The sequence below is a fragment of the Cebidichthys violaceus genome, unplaced genomic scaffold (assembly GCF_023349555.1).
Source record: "Cebidichthys violaceus isolate CVI_PGR_0920_01 unplaced genomic scaffold, fCebVio1.0.p SCAF_10, whole genome shotgun sequence".
NCBI lineage: Eukaryota > Metazoa > Chordata > Actinopteri > Perciformes > Stichaeidae > Cebidichthys > Cebidichthys violaceus.
This window is the reverse complement of record NW_027176263.1, coordinates 13,627,905-13,645,546: the sequence shown is the minus strand read 5'-3', so window position 1 is coordinate 13,645,546 and position 17,642 is coordinate 13,627,905. Positions and strand designations below refer to the sequence as shown.

General features: G+C 43.2%; 1 protein-coding gene across 1 annotated transcript in view; it reads right to left on the bottom strand.

Annotated features, from left to right (window-relative positions):
• Positions 1-17,642, bottom strand: part of LOC137884746 (cilia- and flagella-associated protein 46) — a 60,003-nt gene that overhangs the window by 23,395 nt on the left and 18,966 nt on the right. The window contains exons 20-40 of the mRNA XM_068726736.1: positions 17,273-17,422; positions 13,182-13,292; positions 12,167-12,348; positions 11,657-11,788; positions 11,367-11,532; positions 10,094-10,166; positions 9,640-9,775; positions 9,360-9,543; positions 8,520-8,673; positions 7,675-7,898; positions 7,442-7,564; positions 7,105-7,266; positions 6,484-6,632; positions 5,989-6,087; positions 5,849-5,909; positions 5,296-5,448; positions 4,589-4,789; positions 4,396-4,502; positions 3,997-4,179; positions 2,844-2,982; positions 908-1,105 (exon numbers count right to left, since the gene is read on the bottom strand). Coding sequence (XP_068582837.1) covers positions 908-1,105; positions 2,844-2,982; positions 3,997-4,179; positions 4,396-4,502; positions 4,589-4,789; positions 5,296-5,448; positions 5,849-5,909; positions 5,989-6,087; positions 6,484-6,632; positions 7,105-7,266; positions 7,442-7,564; positions 7,675-7,898; positions 8,520-8,673; positions 9,360-9,543; positions 9,640-9,775; positions 10,094-10,166; positions 11,367-11,532; positions 11,657-11,788; positions 12,167-12,348; positions 13,182-13,292; positions 17,273-17,422 — 3,087 coding nt within the window. The remainder of the gene's footprint in view (positions 1-907; positions 1,106-2,843; positions 2,983-3,996; positions 4,180-4,395; positions 4,503-4,588; positions 4,790-5,295; positions 5,449-5,848; positions 5,910-5,988; positions 6,088-6,483; positions 6,633-7,104; positions 7,267-7,441; positions 7,565-7,674; positions 7,899-8,519; positions 8,674-9,359; positions 9,544-9,639; positions 9,776-10,093; positions 10,167-11,366; positions 11,533-11,656; positions 11,789-12,166; positions 12,349-13,181; positions 13,293-17,272; positions 17,423-17,642) is intronic.

The following is a 17,642-nucleotide window of genomic DNA, read 5'->3' as shown; positions in this document are numbered from 1 at the left end:
TGGAGTGATGGCTTGTTGCTGCACTTGTTTGGTTATGACAGTGATTAATAATACACAACTGCCAATGAAGCACTTTATGCGGTTATTTAAAAGCACACATAGGCTGTGTGAGAGAAGCTGTAGTGTGTTGGTTAGCCACAACATTTGCTCACGTGTGGTCACAGATGGGGGCTATGAAGTCCATAACAGCCTGGTGTTACATTGCATGTTAGCGTCCCCAGGTGGCAATGATACGCAACTGACCTTCTAACCTCCACAGTGAGCTGGACTTCATTCACGTGGATCTTAAACGTGTTGATGTTTAGAGTCATACTTTGAATTCTTTGAAGTGTAAATGTGTCACCTCCTGGGCCCTAAGGACATGTTGTCGACAAAACTCCACCTGAAACTTGAAATAATTTAAGCACAGGGCAAATCTGAGTTACACAGGATGGAACGTTTCTGACTGTTCCACCCCTGCTTTGTCGTTAGAAAGGTGTATATGTTTTGTACTTATTGAGAACTAAAGCTCTAGAAAAATGAAGTTCATCCATATGCGTTGACCTTATCTTGTTATTTTGTGAAGAAATATGTCACCTAATGCCTAAAAGTCTTTTACATTTTTTGGACAACAATAGAGTTCTATGAATTCTTAGGTGTAAGCTTTATTTCTGAGTAGGATGAACTAATTGTTGTTGTTGGTCTTTTTACATAGTGATGATAAAAAGATAAAATAATGACTTATTCTTTTAATTAAATAACATGCTATACCCTCATAATACAAAAAATGACCAGTTAATGTAACAGTTTGTTGGCGTAAAAAGGCTTTAGCATAATCTGTAAATTTGCTACATAACATTAATTGACATTATAGCGCTAGAATAGAGTACATCGAAACGGAGCCTGAGGTGCTTGTGTACCGACTAACCTGTTCTATGGAGTTGGGCTCAGGAGGGCAGCGTGTGAACTCCTCCAGCGCTATCTCAGCAGAGGTCTTCCTCTGGCGGGCCAGAGCTTGGCGTGTCTCCTCAGCACAGTGCTCCTCCAGCACGGCCAGACTAAACTCTGCCAGGGCCAGTCGCAGGCGCAGCAGCCTCCGCACGGCTGCCAGAGACACTCCAGGACTCTGGCAAGGGATGAAAGCAGCAGTAAAAACTTTTTCATTCATTTTCATCATTTAAAGTTTAAATGATGAAGAAAACTCCACAGAAGTCCATTTGCTTCCCTATTTAAATGGGCTGCCAACCCAAAATCAGAAGCACCTTCACTTTGTGGTATTAAAAAAGTCTGACTGCTATTCAAATGGTAATTGGAAACAATTGTTCTCAAGTTAGGGTGCAGGAGAGGGCTGTGACGATGAGTTCACAGACAAATAGCAAACTTAGGTAAGAAGTATTGTGAGACATGGCGCATGAGAAACTTGGGCTGTGTTTGAATGGGATGGAAAACCACTACCTTAAAGCAAATTGAATATGGAACAAAAGCTAGCACATGAAGCTCATAAGAATGAATAAATGAGCATGATTCCAGTGATCCCAGCTGTTGTCTCTCGTTTCCAATGTAGGTTGGGTATCAAAACTTACATGGGGCAGCAGCGCCATCTGCTGATAGGACACTCACTGTTACAATCCAGCCTCCAGTGGCAAACATCCACAGACTCTTCTATTGATGGGACGTCATTTACGCATGTGTTGAAGTAACAGAGGATCCACTTCTTAGACTTTATTCTTCGGTTTTGAAACGTGTCCACATGTCATCTATTTGTGCCCCTCACTGGTCTAAAAGCAAACCAGCTCGCATCTGCTGTGGCAATAATGACTATGAATAATGATAAATGTCACCTATGCTAATCTCACCCACGTGTTTCGGCCTTATCTCTATTTTTGGAAGTCTGTCGTTTTGACTCACTCTCAGCCATCACATCTGCTAACATCCACCATCCCCATCACAGGATGCCCTATCCTTTGTGAAATTAGAAAATAAATCTTGCAGGGGTTTATGTATTTGAAAAAAACAAAAACAAAAAAAAAACATCCACAGACTAGTTAATCAAAAAACTCAAAAGCAAGATTTCGCAGTAGGTCTGAGAGTTGTTCGATCCGCCTTTCATTCATGATTCCATCAGCATGTAAATCGATGCTGCAGCAGCCGGTGTTATGCCGGGCCGTCTCTGGCACCGAAGCGCTCAGATAACCTCGTCTGTGTGACAGCTTGTGTTAGTGTCTGGATAAAACAGGATTCGTGCGACCCATCTGATGTTGACAAGAAGCAGCGATGGAGGATTTACCTGATTGATTCGGATCATCTCTGAGATATAAACAGCAATACATACAACAGGGCCTTAATGACCTCATGCAGCAGCTTAATTGTGATTCGGTTAATTAGACTCCTTTGGAAATGAGATGCGGAGAGCACAAACAAAGCCTCACGCTCTGTCATTTAGCCACAAAAAGGGCTTTTCACAGGAAAAATCCTTTCTTCTGTCAACACTGAAAAACATGCTTGGATACTCCTCTAAATAGGCTTAAACATTTTGCCATCTGCACATGTCCTTAATGGGCCAGCAACTTTAGCCAGAACTCAGCTTCGGAGCTGGAGAGTAACAGCCGAGCAAACCCACAGTTGTTCAAAGCTAATTTATTATATTTTTACAATGAGCAATGCCTCCGTTTCTAGTGTTCATCTTCAGCCACGTTCTCTGCTGATCAGTGTCATCAAAAGAATGTTAAGTAGAGTGGCCGGTTAAAAGTGTGGATGGCAGAAGACGCCGTGTTTTTCTGAATGTGTGAGGGATGAAATGCCTCCCAAAGTTTGTGAAAGGACATCGTCACAATAAAAAAGGAATGTGCATGCACTTTATTTACCTCCTCCTGTGGGGGGAGCAGCATCTGAGCATTCAGCGCCACATGTTCCTGCTCTGTAACAGCGAGCTGCATTTGGGAGAGGCCATCGAGCAGGAAGCGCTGTTTGTCTTCTGCGTGAGCAGTATGGCTGGCTAGCATTCTGCAGAGAGATATTGTGACGGGTGAACACAGACGGAAAAAACTATGTACGGTTGTGTGAGACAAATGTCAAATAGAGTATATGAGAACAGACTGGGCCTCATGCAAGAACAACTTATACGAACAGATTTGTTCTATGTGGATATTATGAGTGATTTAAAACTTAGTAGCATTCATTATTTCCTGGTACTTAGATTTTTCTCTTCGGTAAAAATGAAATTCATGAGTGGTCAGGACCTAAAATAATATTCCCCTAATATTAATAAATTAAAAATGACATTAAAATCAACTAAAAAAAACAAATACGAAGACAAAGTTTTGTATAAATAATATTCTGTTGACCATTTTATCATCATCATCGTCATAGCTTGACAATTTATCCATCGTATCTCAGCACAGCAACATAAGCTGCAGAAGAAAGGCAAAAGAGAAAAACATTCTGGTGATCCATTTTGTCTGATCTACACTGTTTTCTCCCCTGTGTTTATGACTTAAGAACAGGTGGGGAAAACGTTTTGCAAGGACAGTGATATATAAGTGATATTTCTAATTATTTGTTCTTGTACTACCTGTTTCAGCCACAAGAGGGTGAAGTCATCATCGTGTTCTAAGCGTTCATGTTTTTTTTCCAGGTTAAATTTGAATGTGTCAAAGCACTCTAAAGCATGCACTGTAAACACAAAGTAAATGTATTGTGTGTTACCAAGTTATGTAACATTACTGTTACGTCTTTCTTTTGGCTTTCTTCTGATAATGTATTTTAATTGGTGCTAATCTGCCATGAGGGAGAACATTAATGCTTTTAGTCCTAATAGAACATTGGGTAGTGGTACACGTCAGCCTCTAATGTTCTTGCATGAGACCCATTGTGTTTGAGTCTGGTGTTGGTGCAATAGTAGTATGAAATAACTGTTATATGCTGACTTTCAAGACTTGACTGTCAAAGCTATCTACATGCACCCAAGTAGATTAAACATTTGCATACGGCATATTGTACGGCTCCAGACTGACTGACCTCAGACCACGTGCGCGCTCCACATGCGTCTCCGCTGCGTGTTCTTTATAGCCGAGTGTAGTGAAACCACAGGCACACTCTCCGAGTGAATCACAGGCGGCCATCAGCCTCTGGACAACCTCGTTGCTAAATCTCTTTCCGGGTTCACCGCCACTAAGGGCACGTATACATTCAATGGCAGCCCTGGAACGCAACAAAACACACCCCATTAGATCAGGATTTACATTCCTTTCTCCCATATCTTGTGCCTATGAACAGGAAGGCCTGTAAATAAAGCATATTTCTACTCAAACTGGATAGTGCAGCTTAAAAATCATAAAAACAAAAAAATCCTAATCAAAAAGGACAACACAGAGAAGCTAAGGGTGATTTGTGATGACCACAGAAGTTTGGGGTTACCTCATCTCTAAAGAGGTGATCAAGAATGTGATTTCTGGGGCTCGGTTTACCCGCTGCTCCAGAACCAGCTTCAGAGCCACACAGCCTTGTTTAATAATCTGTTCAGCCTGTGAAAGAAAACAACAGGCATGATGGGAAAAGTATTCAAGGTAATTGTTCCGTAGTGGGTTTTAAGAAGGTTGTGTTTCTCTACCTTGGTGTGTGCGTCTTGGTCTCCCTGGCCCACTACAGCTCTGAGCTTGGTGAGGGTGAGCTGGTACCAGAACTCCTCATCCCCACCCACAGCGTGGGCTTTGTCCAGCAGGACCAAAGCCTGTCCAAAGTTCTGCTCTTCACAAGCCAGAATGGCCAGGCTGAGCAAACTTCTAGCCACTGCTTTCAGGTCTCTGAGCTCCTAGACAGAGAGGAATTGAGTAAACGTTATAATGGAATGGAAAACAGAAAACTCAGTTAATAGATTTTATCAAGAGCTAATGATGGAAGTGGTTAAGGGGCGATCCAACTCGCTTCCTTCTCATCTCTGTTGAGAGTTGCGCATGCACAGTACCGATCGGGAAAATGGCACCAGGTAAAGAAAAAGTTTATGAGCTGAAAAGCAAGCAGGCATTTCAATTATCTTCGAACCAGGAGTTTAGTTGGGTGGCGTTACAAAATATGGGCAAAACTACAGATTCATTTATTTAAATAGAGATGAAATGACAATTAACTATATCTTTGTTGTTATTTGATAACCGCTAATAAATAAAAGTATTTGTAAAGGGGCAAGTAAAAATGTACTTTGTCAAGTAGATTTCTGATCCCCTTGAAGTGAGAGAAAAACAAAAAAACTGTGAAAATTCTATGTGAGCAAGAGTGATTGGTCAGATTCGCAGACCGTGATCTTCTTCCGTTTTAACTCACCAGAGCCACAGAGTGGGCCTCTGCCAGGAGCTGCCTGGCTGGTTGACGGAGCCCGATGCTGAGGCAAACCTCAGCTTTGTCCAGCCAGATGTGCTGAGCACACGCATCACTCCTCGGTCGCCAAAAGCCAGCCATTCCATCCACCTCCACTGTCTGAAAAATCACCAAAATAAACAATTCACTTTTTATATAAATTGATTTAAATGGTAAACAGATCAAGTTATTTTTTGAACTGCCAACTTGTTAACAGGTTGGATACATGCAAGACATACTGTATACAAGTGCAAAAACACACACATTCACACCACCATGGGAGAGAACGGATGCAACAGAATTATTATATTTATATAATTATAACATTGTAAAAGAACTATACCATAGTCAATCTCCTTCATCAACATAAGTCACCTGTGAGCGATTGCCAATAATCCTCTAAGAAGTAATAAAACTACAGTAAATCAAAGGTTGTTCATGTTAATAGTAATTTCTTTGAGTTTATTTGAAGCAGAATTGAAAACACAAGATATATCTACTTTGTAAGAAGCAGGCTGACCTGATTGGAAGCTTTGTGAAGGCCTCTTCTCTCCTGTGAAAAAGCGATCACTTTGTGGCACCTGGAACCATGAACATGAGATCACAGGTCATTAAAACAAAATGTACAACCAATAAATCTTTACGGTCATGTTGTCTTACCCCATCTGTTCTTGTTCTTGGATTTTACTCAGGTTCAGGAGCTTCTCCTGATATGGTGAATGTGTCTCCAAACCCAGCTGACTACAGCGCCTCACAATTCTAATTGGGGGGAAAAAAGAGCAACAAGAGACATACAAAGTCACTTCATTATTTCTGAAAGTAACTAAAAGTGACTAATTCTGCTATAAGTTGATGCTCATCAGTTCTGGGTTTGGACGGTTCACTGTAAATAAAGCAAGTTTGACTTTAGTCCAATCATTATCTTGCAGTGGCACACAATTCAAATAAAGTAAATATATATACTATTTAGGGCTGCAACAACAAATCGATAAAATCAATTAAAATCGATTATTAAAAGCGTTGGCAATCTAGATTACCCACAATGCAACTGGTCAGACAGCTCGGTTGGAGATCGGGTGTGTGTTTCACTCACACACAGTACTACTATATGTAAAAGCTGTGGAGTTTCCCCTTCTAATTTCCCAGTGTTCTTACCTCAGTCGGTAGAGGTCGGAGAGGCTCCTCCTACCCAAAAGGTCATGAGCGATGGTCTCAGCAAGATGTATGATGGGCAGCGTCAGGTGGTCGAGTGAGAGGGAGTGGAGCTCTTTTTCCAACAGATCGAGATAAAACAGGCTTTGAGTCTGCAGCCAAACAACATATTTAAAAAGATAAATAAAAATCATATTCTTCAGGGCATAGCCAATTTTTTTTCCATATTAATATGTTCTGGTGCTTTGTGGGCCACAGGAAGTGGCCCACGGTGTCACCTGTTTGTGCAACTTCCTAATTTATCAAACCCAATCTCATCACATACTTCCATCCCATTTTGGTGGTAGATCCATAAACGAATTACAACACATATTGATTTCAGAATACTGAAGTTTCAACCTCATCAAACCAATCAGAATTTGACCCACAGAGATGAATAAATGCACTTTCTCTTCACCAACAAAAGACAGCTTCTTAGAGTGACATTGACACAAAATGGATGTTTTTTCCAGCTGAGCCATTAGTTATATATAACCAGCAGCTACAATCCCTGCTATCCTGAAAACAAGACTGAAATCAGGGATAACACAATACCCGGTATAGTTATGAAACTGAGACACCTGCCTGCTTTGTAATGCTGTGTGCATTGATGCAGTGGGGGTGACCGTTGGTTCTGAAGATGAGCCTGGCCTGTTCAGGACAGACGTAGCGAACCCAGTCCTGTGGCGTGGAAGGAAGCTCCTGATCCAAGACAACGGGTTTAGGTCTCTCTTCTGCAGGGGTAGGCTGGTCGAACAGATTAGACACAGAATTGATATTTCGATATATTAAACGATAGCTGGCTGTCATTGACAAACTAGTCAAGGAACCACTTTGTCATTCGAAAGTGAATACCTAGGGCTTTACACTAAGCGGTGTAAATCAACGACATTCAAAATGAAATTTGAGCAATAAGACTTACAGCATTCCCTTTTTTGCCTTTGGCCTTGGCTTTGTCTTTTTTGGATGCAGCAGAGGCCGGAGGCTGGGGGGGCTGGCTCTTTGCCGCCTCATTGGAAATCTCCCGAGCTACCGCCATGGACACCTGGAGTGACAGACAGTCCACATATGCACACGCTCCACAGCTTAAACATTTGATTATGCACTTGAACAACAGCCTCATCGTCCACATTGTCAGAGTTAAAAATGCAGTACCTGCCATATCCGCAGCACAAAGACGCAGGCTCTGAGCAGGTTAAGCTGGTGCTCAGGTGAAGTCCTGTCCGCCATGACAGCGAGCAGAGCGTGTGCTCGTACCAAGCTGTCAAGGCGCCGCACCTCTTTCAGATCCGACAAACTTTCTGTCAATAACAAGCCCCGTACTCCCACCAGGGACTCGCCTTTCACTGAGCTCAAATCCCTTTTTTTGGACTTGTCCTCTAGAGGAAAAATAACATAAAAGATTAACTGTGACAAAGAGTTTAACAGATGTGTACAATAATCTGTAATTGCACAGCATCATTAGCGGCCATTACACTAAGAATCACAAATGAAGCTAACAATACAGAGGCGCATATCTCTGTAATTAGTTTCCACTTTTTCTGTTATTTGGGCGTTCAGTTGGTCTCTCAGGGAATAGTTAACGGGGCTCTTAGCAGGAGAATACAAAGGACCTCTCACAGTCTTAGAAATAGTGCTTTGCTATTCTCAGCGGGTTACCCACATGGGACGTTGAGAAATCTGCTTCTTTGTCTGGTCAGTTTCTTTTCCTCTGTGCAAACATTAAACCAAGCAAATATTGTTCAGTCGAAATGAGGGTACAAATTGCTGATGCAATTATCAAAAAGCTGTGGCACGGCTCCTTTCTGGATCAGACTGATCAGATGTTACTGCTCAGACTAACACTGTGTAAAATCCCTGAGATATTTGTTCCATGCCCACATGGGTCCCTCAAGGGGAATTCTAAAATCTGCTAACTTTTCCTAGATTTCAAGAGTACACGGTAGCATAATTAACACAACTAACTGGTCATTCACACAAGATGAGTCAATGCGTTCTACCTGATCCTTCTGCCTGTTCACTTTCCAAGTGTAGAAGGATGTCTATGGCCCACTGGACCTGGTGTTGGGCATCGGCTTTGGGGAAGTTGTGACAGTACAACCACTCTCCAAACTCCAGCAGAAGGCTGACCTTCTGCCACGGAGTCTCTTCACTCTGTTCACAAACATTACATTACATTACATTACGGTCATTTAGCAGACGCTTTTATCCAAAGCGACTTAAAATTCAGTATCTATCTACACACCGTAGACGCAGCTACGGGAGCAATTTTGGGGTTAAGTGTCTTGCTCAAGGGCACATTGACATGAGACTAGTGGAGCAGGAGCCGGGGATCAAACCGCCGACCCTCTGATTGAAAGGCGGCCCTGCTCTCCACTTATCCACGGTCACCCCAAACACAAAAGTCAATCAAATCAAAAGTTGTTATTTTTCCATTTTGCATTTGTTTAATAGTTGACAGGAAATAGTCCTTTATGTGGCCTGTAGTTTGGGATGAAGTGACGTCTTTAGATGGTAGAAAGGATTTATTTCATCCTAAACCTAACTCTTATCCTAACCTTAATTTATCCCAAATTGAGAGGCTCTCCTGCTGTATTCCAGGCCATTGCAAAGGGACACTTGGAAACACAGTTGCACTGACGTAGTGGCTCCACATGATGGTGCTAGAGACGTAGCTATAAATGTTAAATTTGCTCAGTGAAAAGGAGACTACACAGTAGATATAAGGATGATATTAAGACTAGAATTCTAATATGACAGATTCCAACATGGTGTATCTGCATTAATCTGCTGACGTATCAGGTTTAAGTAATTACACAAGTATGGTGCCAGAACATTACCGACAGAGAGGTGATGGACTTCTGGTAGCAGGTGAGCTGTTGGGTTATGTTGCCAGCACACAGTGCCACCTGGTGCCACATTAGTGAACAGTACGGCTCTCCTTCGTCTTGTAACTTCTGCATGTCCGTCACTACGCTTTTCCCCTGTTGAGCTTTTAGCAGTATTCTGTGTTTCAGCAGCGGTCTGGTAAAACACAGAGGACAATACGATTTATTTCTGTCACTCTCATATCTTTTCCCTCCCCTGTGTGTAATTTTGTCTTTTCTTTCTTTTACTCACAGCCGGTGTCTGGTGCGAGGCATGTCTCTGATAGCTCGGTCCAGCAGCTGCAGTGCACTTTTCCAGTCTGTTTTATCAATGTGTATGTGGAGCAACAGACTGTATATGGCTGCTCTCAGGGTGAGATCCTCTTCATCTGCTCACATGCATAAATACACAGGAATTCTATTCAGATGGTTGATCTGTGTTGTCATGTAAGTGTGTGTTCACAACGCCATTATCAATGTAGATCTAAGAAACTCAGCTCTCCCACATAGCCCATCCAAATGCAAATGTCACAGGCGCGAAACGCTTAATTGTTTATTGTGGAATGAATAACAATTTCTTGTGTCATCCATTATTTATAGTGTAGACTAGGTACATAGGCAACCAATCAGAAGCAGGAAGCAAAACAAAACATGAAGCCATCCAAAAATGATCATCAGGGTTCTTTTCCCACTCTTTTCCCACTCACCTGTTGCTTCATGTTTAGAACTCCCAAGAGGCAGTGCTGTCAAGGTCAGCGAGCTTTTCACTTTGTCCTGCTTCTGAAATAAAAAGGGAAAGGATTGACACTTAAGTCGCTACAAAGGGGATACAGCAGGAGAGTCCTGCTGGTGGTGGTGGGTGTTTGGTCATACATAAAGCTCACTGACGTCTAGCATAAATTGCTACCTGACCTTTCCCTGTATATCACACTGCCCCCTTATCTGTGAAAACCCTTCCACACCCAGAGAATGTGACAATACTGGGTTCACTTATCCGAGTGAGGTAGTCATTTTTCGATGTTCAGAGTTGGACATCCTATACAGAAAAATAATCACATTGAGTCATTAAGGCACGTTGGAAAGAACACAACATCCGAACATCATTCTGAATCCTCAAATGAGCTGCTGTTGATTATGGATTTGAAGTTATTTTGCATTGGAACGCGTGTTTATCCCCCCAGCTGGATCGCTGTCCACTTGGAAGACGCTTTTTTTCCCATACTTCTCCCCTCAAGAAAAAGTGTTTCATCAATTACAGATGACTGAGCCAGTTTAAGAACTTTACTGCCTATTTTACTCAACTTTAGAGCAACCTAACTGAAAAAAAAATAGCAGAACATGAAAGGTCAGTTTGGCTGTCATTCAATTCTTGTTTTGCTCACTTGTTATTCATTTTGATGCTAGTACTTCTTTTTGGCAGAGCTTTCGTCCTGTCAGCAGCTGGCTTGACTAAAAATTGAGTGTCGGGAAAGACTCGTCTGGAGCATTTCAGCAGAGGGGCAGGCTCTGTGTTGTTGGTTTCTCTTGTTGCTGTGCTGCTGTATCGCTCCTGCTTAGGAGTTAAGTGCACCGCTAATAATGTCTAGTTGTTAAACATAACAAAAATACAAAAACGGGAGTGTGCTATAACTCCTCTATTCAAATATCTTAAATATTTATACACACACAGACAGACAGACAGACAGACAGACAGACACACACTGAAATATAACCTTTGTGAAACAATTTAAAACTTTGATGTTTATCTGGAGGGTGACTTTGTGTGGGGATGTACAATTTTTGTCTACATGTCGTCAGTTTTGTGCCTATATATAGGAAATGATCAGTTTTGCCATTTTTTGCAAAGACCTGGGGGGGTCCAAACATACCCTCAAAGGATTTAGTTTTGTTCACATTAAAACCCCTGGCTGATGCTTGCATGTGAAACAATGTATATGGGTTAGAGTGAATGTGTAAATATTACTAATGAAGGTTCCATACGTTTGCATGCTTTATGTTGGTGTTAACCAGAGCAGTCAAGATCTTCTCCAGGGGCTCTTGGAGCTGCCATCTTTCCTCAGGAGTCTGACTCAGGGGTAGACATGTGTTCCAGTAATGCCTGGCAGCTGCCACACACAACGCTGGATTCTCAGCCTTCTCTGCATTGCTATGGACACAACAAGATAGCAAACACATGTAAGGTTTAGAAACGTTTAATAAGAGGAACTTTTTATAAACTTTTGTGGCTGCCCAAGGCATTAGTCGATGTATAATGTGACTGTAAACAGCACCTGACACTGGACAGAAGCACCTTCATAGCTTCCCTGTAGGTGTGTAGATCTCCTCTGGACTCGTGGACTAAACTCAAACCTCGCAAACAAGCGGCACTGCTCAGCAGCTCGTTCACCGCAGTCACGCCATACCTAGGGATATGAGGAAATGTATTAGCTGCCAATCACTGTCAAATCAATCAACCAAAATGAAAAAAATAAATATGACATGCCCTAAAAAAAACTTTGCATACTCAGTCCAAACTTTGCAACTTAAAAAAAAAAGGAAAGCAATTCTTGCTCATCAACTGCAATACTCTTGAATATGCACAAGATGTCACTTGCTCCTCAGAGAGCTTTGGAAGCACAAATCTCAACCACTCCAAACACCCACCTAAGGTGCTTTCCAACAGAGCACACGCATGTCGTCTTTCTTTTTTAAGAGTTGGGAAAAAACAGACAGATCTACCCCGGGCATTTCTAAAATGCTCTTATTGTTTAAATCAATTGTAATCAGCTCACTACACTTACAAAACACAGGGCATGGCGCTGAAGCTCTTTGCTGCTGCTTCTTCCAGCTGCAGAGCGCTCTCTGTGCAGCGCAGCACCAAGCTGTGGTCCTTGGCATGGTGGCAGCAGGCAGCCAGCTGGCACCACACCTGCAACTCCACCACAGCATCAGTCCAGCTGCATTCAGACGCCATGCTCACCAGCTTTCAGGCAAGGATAGAGAGGAGAGGGGACGGGAGGGGAGGAGGAGAGGAGGAGAGGAGGGTGATGTGGGAAAAGAGGGGGAAGATTGAGTGAGAGAAAAGATGAGAAGAGGGAGGGTGAGAAAAGACGGCGGGCAATTAAATGTGAGAATAAAAATAAGGGAGGTAAAAATATAGGAGGGGGGGGTAAAGTAATGCAGGCAGGGAATGGAGAAAATTGGGAGGAGTGAGTATAGAGTAAAGGCAAAAAGTGTGATGGAAGACAAAAAGCAGAACAGAAATGAAGAAAGGATTGGCGAGGGAAAAGACAGGAGGCGGTAAGCAGATGAGTTGAGTCAAAAAAATAAAGACAAGCATGAGAAAAAGAAGGACGAGCACTGAGTGAAGGTGTGAAGCAAATTTTTGAGGTAAACCGGGGATAGAGGGGAAGGTAGAAAAGGAATGGTGAGTGATTAGGTACACAGGAAACAGGAAGAAGATTAAAGGAGAAGTGGAAAGAAAAAGGAAAAGAAAGAAGGAAAAGGGGGTGATGGAAAAAAAAAGTACAGAATAGAAGAGAGCCGAGAAGACGCGGACAGATGAGAGACAAAAGATAAATGTGTGGAAAAAGGTCAAAGGGCCTTGAGCACCAAGAAGAAGCATTCTCCACAGAGTTACAAAGTTTAGACCCAACCACAGCACTATTATCGAGGCAGCTGCAGTAGTTTTGAAGATATTGACACATGATGAGATGCAGACAGTGTCTGTGTGCTCACGGGCCACCTCGCCATCTGTTGTCACCATCTGGGCAACAGCTACTGTAGAAAAAAAAACGTGAGCAGAGACGTGCGTACCGACGAGAGACCGGGAACAGAGAACTCCATATGCCTCGGGTTCCTGTTGCACTGGAGCATCTCCACTGCAACCAGCACACGCGTCATCGCCGACACCTCCTCATTCTCACACTGCAAAGATGGGGAAGAAAACAATGCAGGCTGAGCAACGCCGTCCCCTGCTGAATACACACCAATCCCATATGTTTAATCATAGAAAATACATATACATGTATTATTATTTGCTTATAAATCATACATGAACCTGCAGTGAGATTATCATATTGCATGTTTCCCAATGATCACCTTGTTGATAATGCATGACTTGCTATTGTGTGGAAAATGTGTTAATGAAGGATTTATTGAGATTAACGTTAAAAAAACACATTTATATTAACACTGCACTTCCTAATTTGCAATGCGAGAAACAAACCTTGTGTAGCTGTGACTCAAAGCACATCAGGCTGAAGCGACTGATGCAAGGCAGGAAATTCTTGGCTGACAAACGGTCAAAAGGATTATGGTGACTAATCAGCTGACAAATTGTATAAGCGCTTTCCCCCACATTTCTGTCCCCGCTGTAGAGCCGCACAATCAAGAAATATGGCATACGGAGATGATCGCAGTCCAGCGGATACAATGCTGTAATATGAATGCGGTGGAAGTAACACCTACCGAATCAAAAAGATTAATAAAAATGTCAGGCGTACAATATTATAAGCCCATTAAAGAATCATAATGTAATACAGGATACATTGTGCATGTGACATGATTATGTTATGACAACAGTCTCAGTGGGTATTCACTCTTTTTTAATCTCAGACATAGTATACATAGGGATACCATTCCCTTCAAAAAATAGAAAATAAATAAATTCCTTCTCATATCACAAACATTGCAATATTGACGGGTTTCTGTTATTTTTCTTGGCCATTATCAGCTGTAGCAGCAAAGCTGGGTTAAAGCCATTTACCACAGCAAAGTAGAGCTGCAGGCCTGGCCCGTACCAGCTACTGCTTCTGCAGAGACTACGATAGTGCATGTTGCAAACCGCTCCACGCACTCACAGCAAGACAACAACAATGTACAGAGTCTGGAGTTTTGGGTTTACTTGTGTTTTAAACATATTCCAGGACTGTGTGTTCTACCTGTTGTCCATGTTTTACTCCCTTCTCGCATATGACCCGATCCCTTCCCCTCTTCTTCAGTCTATTGCGACTGACCTCCTTCCTTTCCTCACCCACCTCATCAACACATCTCTTGCTTCAGGATGCTTTCCCACGGCCTTCAAGACTGCCAGAGTCACCCCCCTTCTGAAGAAACCATCACTTGACCCCTCGGATGTCAAGAACTTCAGACCGTTTCTCTTCTACCCTTTCTATCCAAAACACTTGAACGTGCTGTCTTTAATCAACTGTCTTCCTATCTCCACCAGAACAACCTCTTGGACCCCCACCTGTCCGGGTTCAAAGTGGGTCACTTGACAGAGACAGCCCTCCTTGCGGTGACAGAGTCGCTTCACGCCGCGAGAGCAAACTCTCTCTCCTCTGTCCTGATTCTCCTGGACTTGTCTGGGGCGTTTGACACTGTGAACCATCAAATCCTCCTCTCATCCCTCGAGGGGATGGGCGTCTCAGGCTCTGCACTCTCCCTGTTTGCATCCTACCTGACGGGTCGATCCTTCCAGGTGACATGGAGGGGGGCCGTGTCGGAACCACGCATGCTGACAACAGGGGTTCCACAAGGTTCAGTCCTGGGCCCCCTTCTCTTCTCGCTCTACACAACAGCTCTGGGTTCTGTCTGCTCGCATAACTTCTCTTACCATTGTTACGACGATGACACCCAGCTGGTCTTGTCATTTCCCCCCGGTGACACCCAAGTGGAGACGCGCATCGCTGCGTGCTTGGCTGACATCTCGAAGTGGATGACGACACACCACCTCAAGCTCAACCTAGACAAAACCGAGTTACTGTTCCTCCCGGAGAAGGGTTGCCCACACCGGGACCTGTCCATCACCATTGATGATACCGTGGTGACGCCAACTCGGACAGCGAGGAACCTGGGTGTGACCCTGGATGACCAACTGTCATTCTCAGCAAACATTGCATTGGTTACGCGCTCCTGCAGATTCCTGCTCTACAACATCAGGAGGATTCGCCCCTTCCTCACTGACGAGACGGCGCAGGTGCTAATCCAGGCTCTTGTCATCTCCCACCTGGACTACTGCAACTCTCTACTTGCTGGAGCCCTGGCGTCAGCCATCAGACCTCTGGAGCTTGTCCAGAAAGCCGCAGCTCGCCTGGTGTTCAATCGCCCCAAGTTCTCCCACACAACTTCCCTCCTCCGTTCTCTACACTGGCTACCTGTAAGAGCTCATCCAGTTTAAGACTCTGGTGCTAGCCTACAGGGCAGTGAAAGGGACAGCTCCTTCCTATCTCCAGGCCATGGTCAGGCCATACGCCCCCGCCCGACCACTTCGCTCTGCTGCCTCTGGGCGATTGGTTTCCCCGACGCCCAGAGGTCCCTGCGGCCGATCGACCCGGTCACGGCTGTTTTCTGTCCTGGCCCCACAGTGGTGGAATGAACTCCCCACTGACGTCAGGACAGCAGAGTTGCTGCCCATCTTTCGGCGCAGGCTGAAAACTCACCTCTTCATTAAGTACTATCCTGAGCCTTCCACTCAGCAATTATTGGATTCATACTAGTTTGTTGCACTTATTGTATTCGTATTGGTTTGTTGCACTTATTGTATTTGTTTGTTTCTGCACTGTACTTTTACTCTGGTTTTGTAACCGGTTGTATATGGACCCAAATGCAACACACAAGAATCCAGGGATCTTTGGCTTTTATTACAAACTTCCAGATACAGCAGGCAGAGTTAAACAGAGTCAGGATTAGAAGGCTGGTGGGTTTACCGGGAGTCAGGCAAGGCGGGTAGAACAGAGGAAGGCAGGGTCGGTAACAGGAAATCAGTCCGTGAGAGAGTGCTGGAGAGTTTGGCATAGAAAACCGAAGAACAATCTGGTAGTGTGTGTCTGGGAGGCAGGAGTCTATATAGGGGCTTGATTAATGATCAGAGGCAAGTGAGTGAACAGGTGAGGAGGGTGTGGAGCTGAACTGTGACAGGTTTATGCTCTGCTTCATGCTCTTAGATGCTTGTGTAAGCAAGGAGATGCACTTATGACTTCTGGTGACTAGTAGTTCTCTAGTAGTTCTGTTCAATACACTTATTGTAAGTCGCTTTAGATAAAAGCATCTGCTAAATTAATGTAATGTAATGTAATGTAATGTATTTGAAGATATTATTTAGCAAAAGTCATAACAGTTTGGTGTGGTGCCTTTGTTTTCTCAAATACCCAATTGTGAGTCACCTCAGAGTGTTGGCTATTGTGAATTAACATTAAAAATGTTTGGATAATTGTGTTGATAAATATCTTTCAATTTATAACTAATTTGAAGTTATTCCATTTATTTGAAATACATACAAGTTATCTTTTCAATCCAATCGATAGAGCGTTCTTTAAAACTTGGAAATATGGCCACTTCTGTTTTAAATAGACATAAATGGATTCAGCATCCTGAATAACCCCGAAACGCACTCTAGCATTGTCCAAATCAGCTAAATAATTGCTGAAATACAGATGATTATGCTAATTAATGTGAAGAATGCTAATTATGCAAACTGCCCAACATATGCAAGTTAGCATCCGGCATCATATAAATGTTGGGGACCCATACTGTACATTACTAACATAAAACCTCGGGGTGTATAGGGCTCTTTAGACTGGCATGTGGACTAATTTAGAAAGCCAACGCTCAAATGAATAGTAATGATTTATGAATACTATAACTGGTGCAACTCAATCCTGGACTACAATGTAATGAACATAGGGTCCCCACTCTGCTCTAGAGATCATTTTCCAGGACTTTTTCAGTAATGGTCTAGCTGTTATGACAGACAGGGATTGTGCCATACACTAATGTTCCTCTCTGTGGAAGGTAGATTTAAAAGACGTGCAGTCTATGGCTAGAACTTGCCATCCATTAAAATGATCTCCTACAGGCTTAGTAATGATGACAAACCATCATAGACCAACAGAAGAGAATGGTACCTCGTCTTTAGTGTCCATCTTTGTGCCAATCTCCTGCTGCAGCAGCCTCCTGACCTGCACCCACGTGGCTACCACCCGTTTCCTTGCTGCGATGGGGACGGCCTCCCCAGGGGTGTTACAGGTGGACATGCGAAGGGCGAAGTCACACAGCTGGGAGGAAGTGTAGAAAACGATAATGAGCTTGCATTGGTACGGTATTAGCAGCCTGAGAAGCTCAATAAGTAGAACACGACATTAACAGAGAGGATTCTGCATAGTCCTAAATGACATTTAAAATGTAAATGTGAATCGTAGTGTCTATCAAATACCATACATTATTCTATGTATCTATAACAAGCCTTTCTGTAGCCCAACGCCCTCTGCCAGCCTG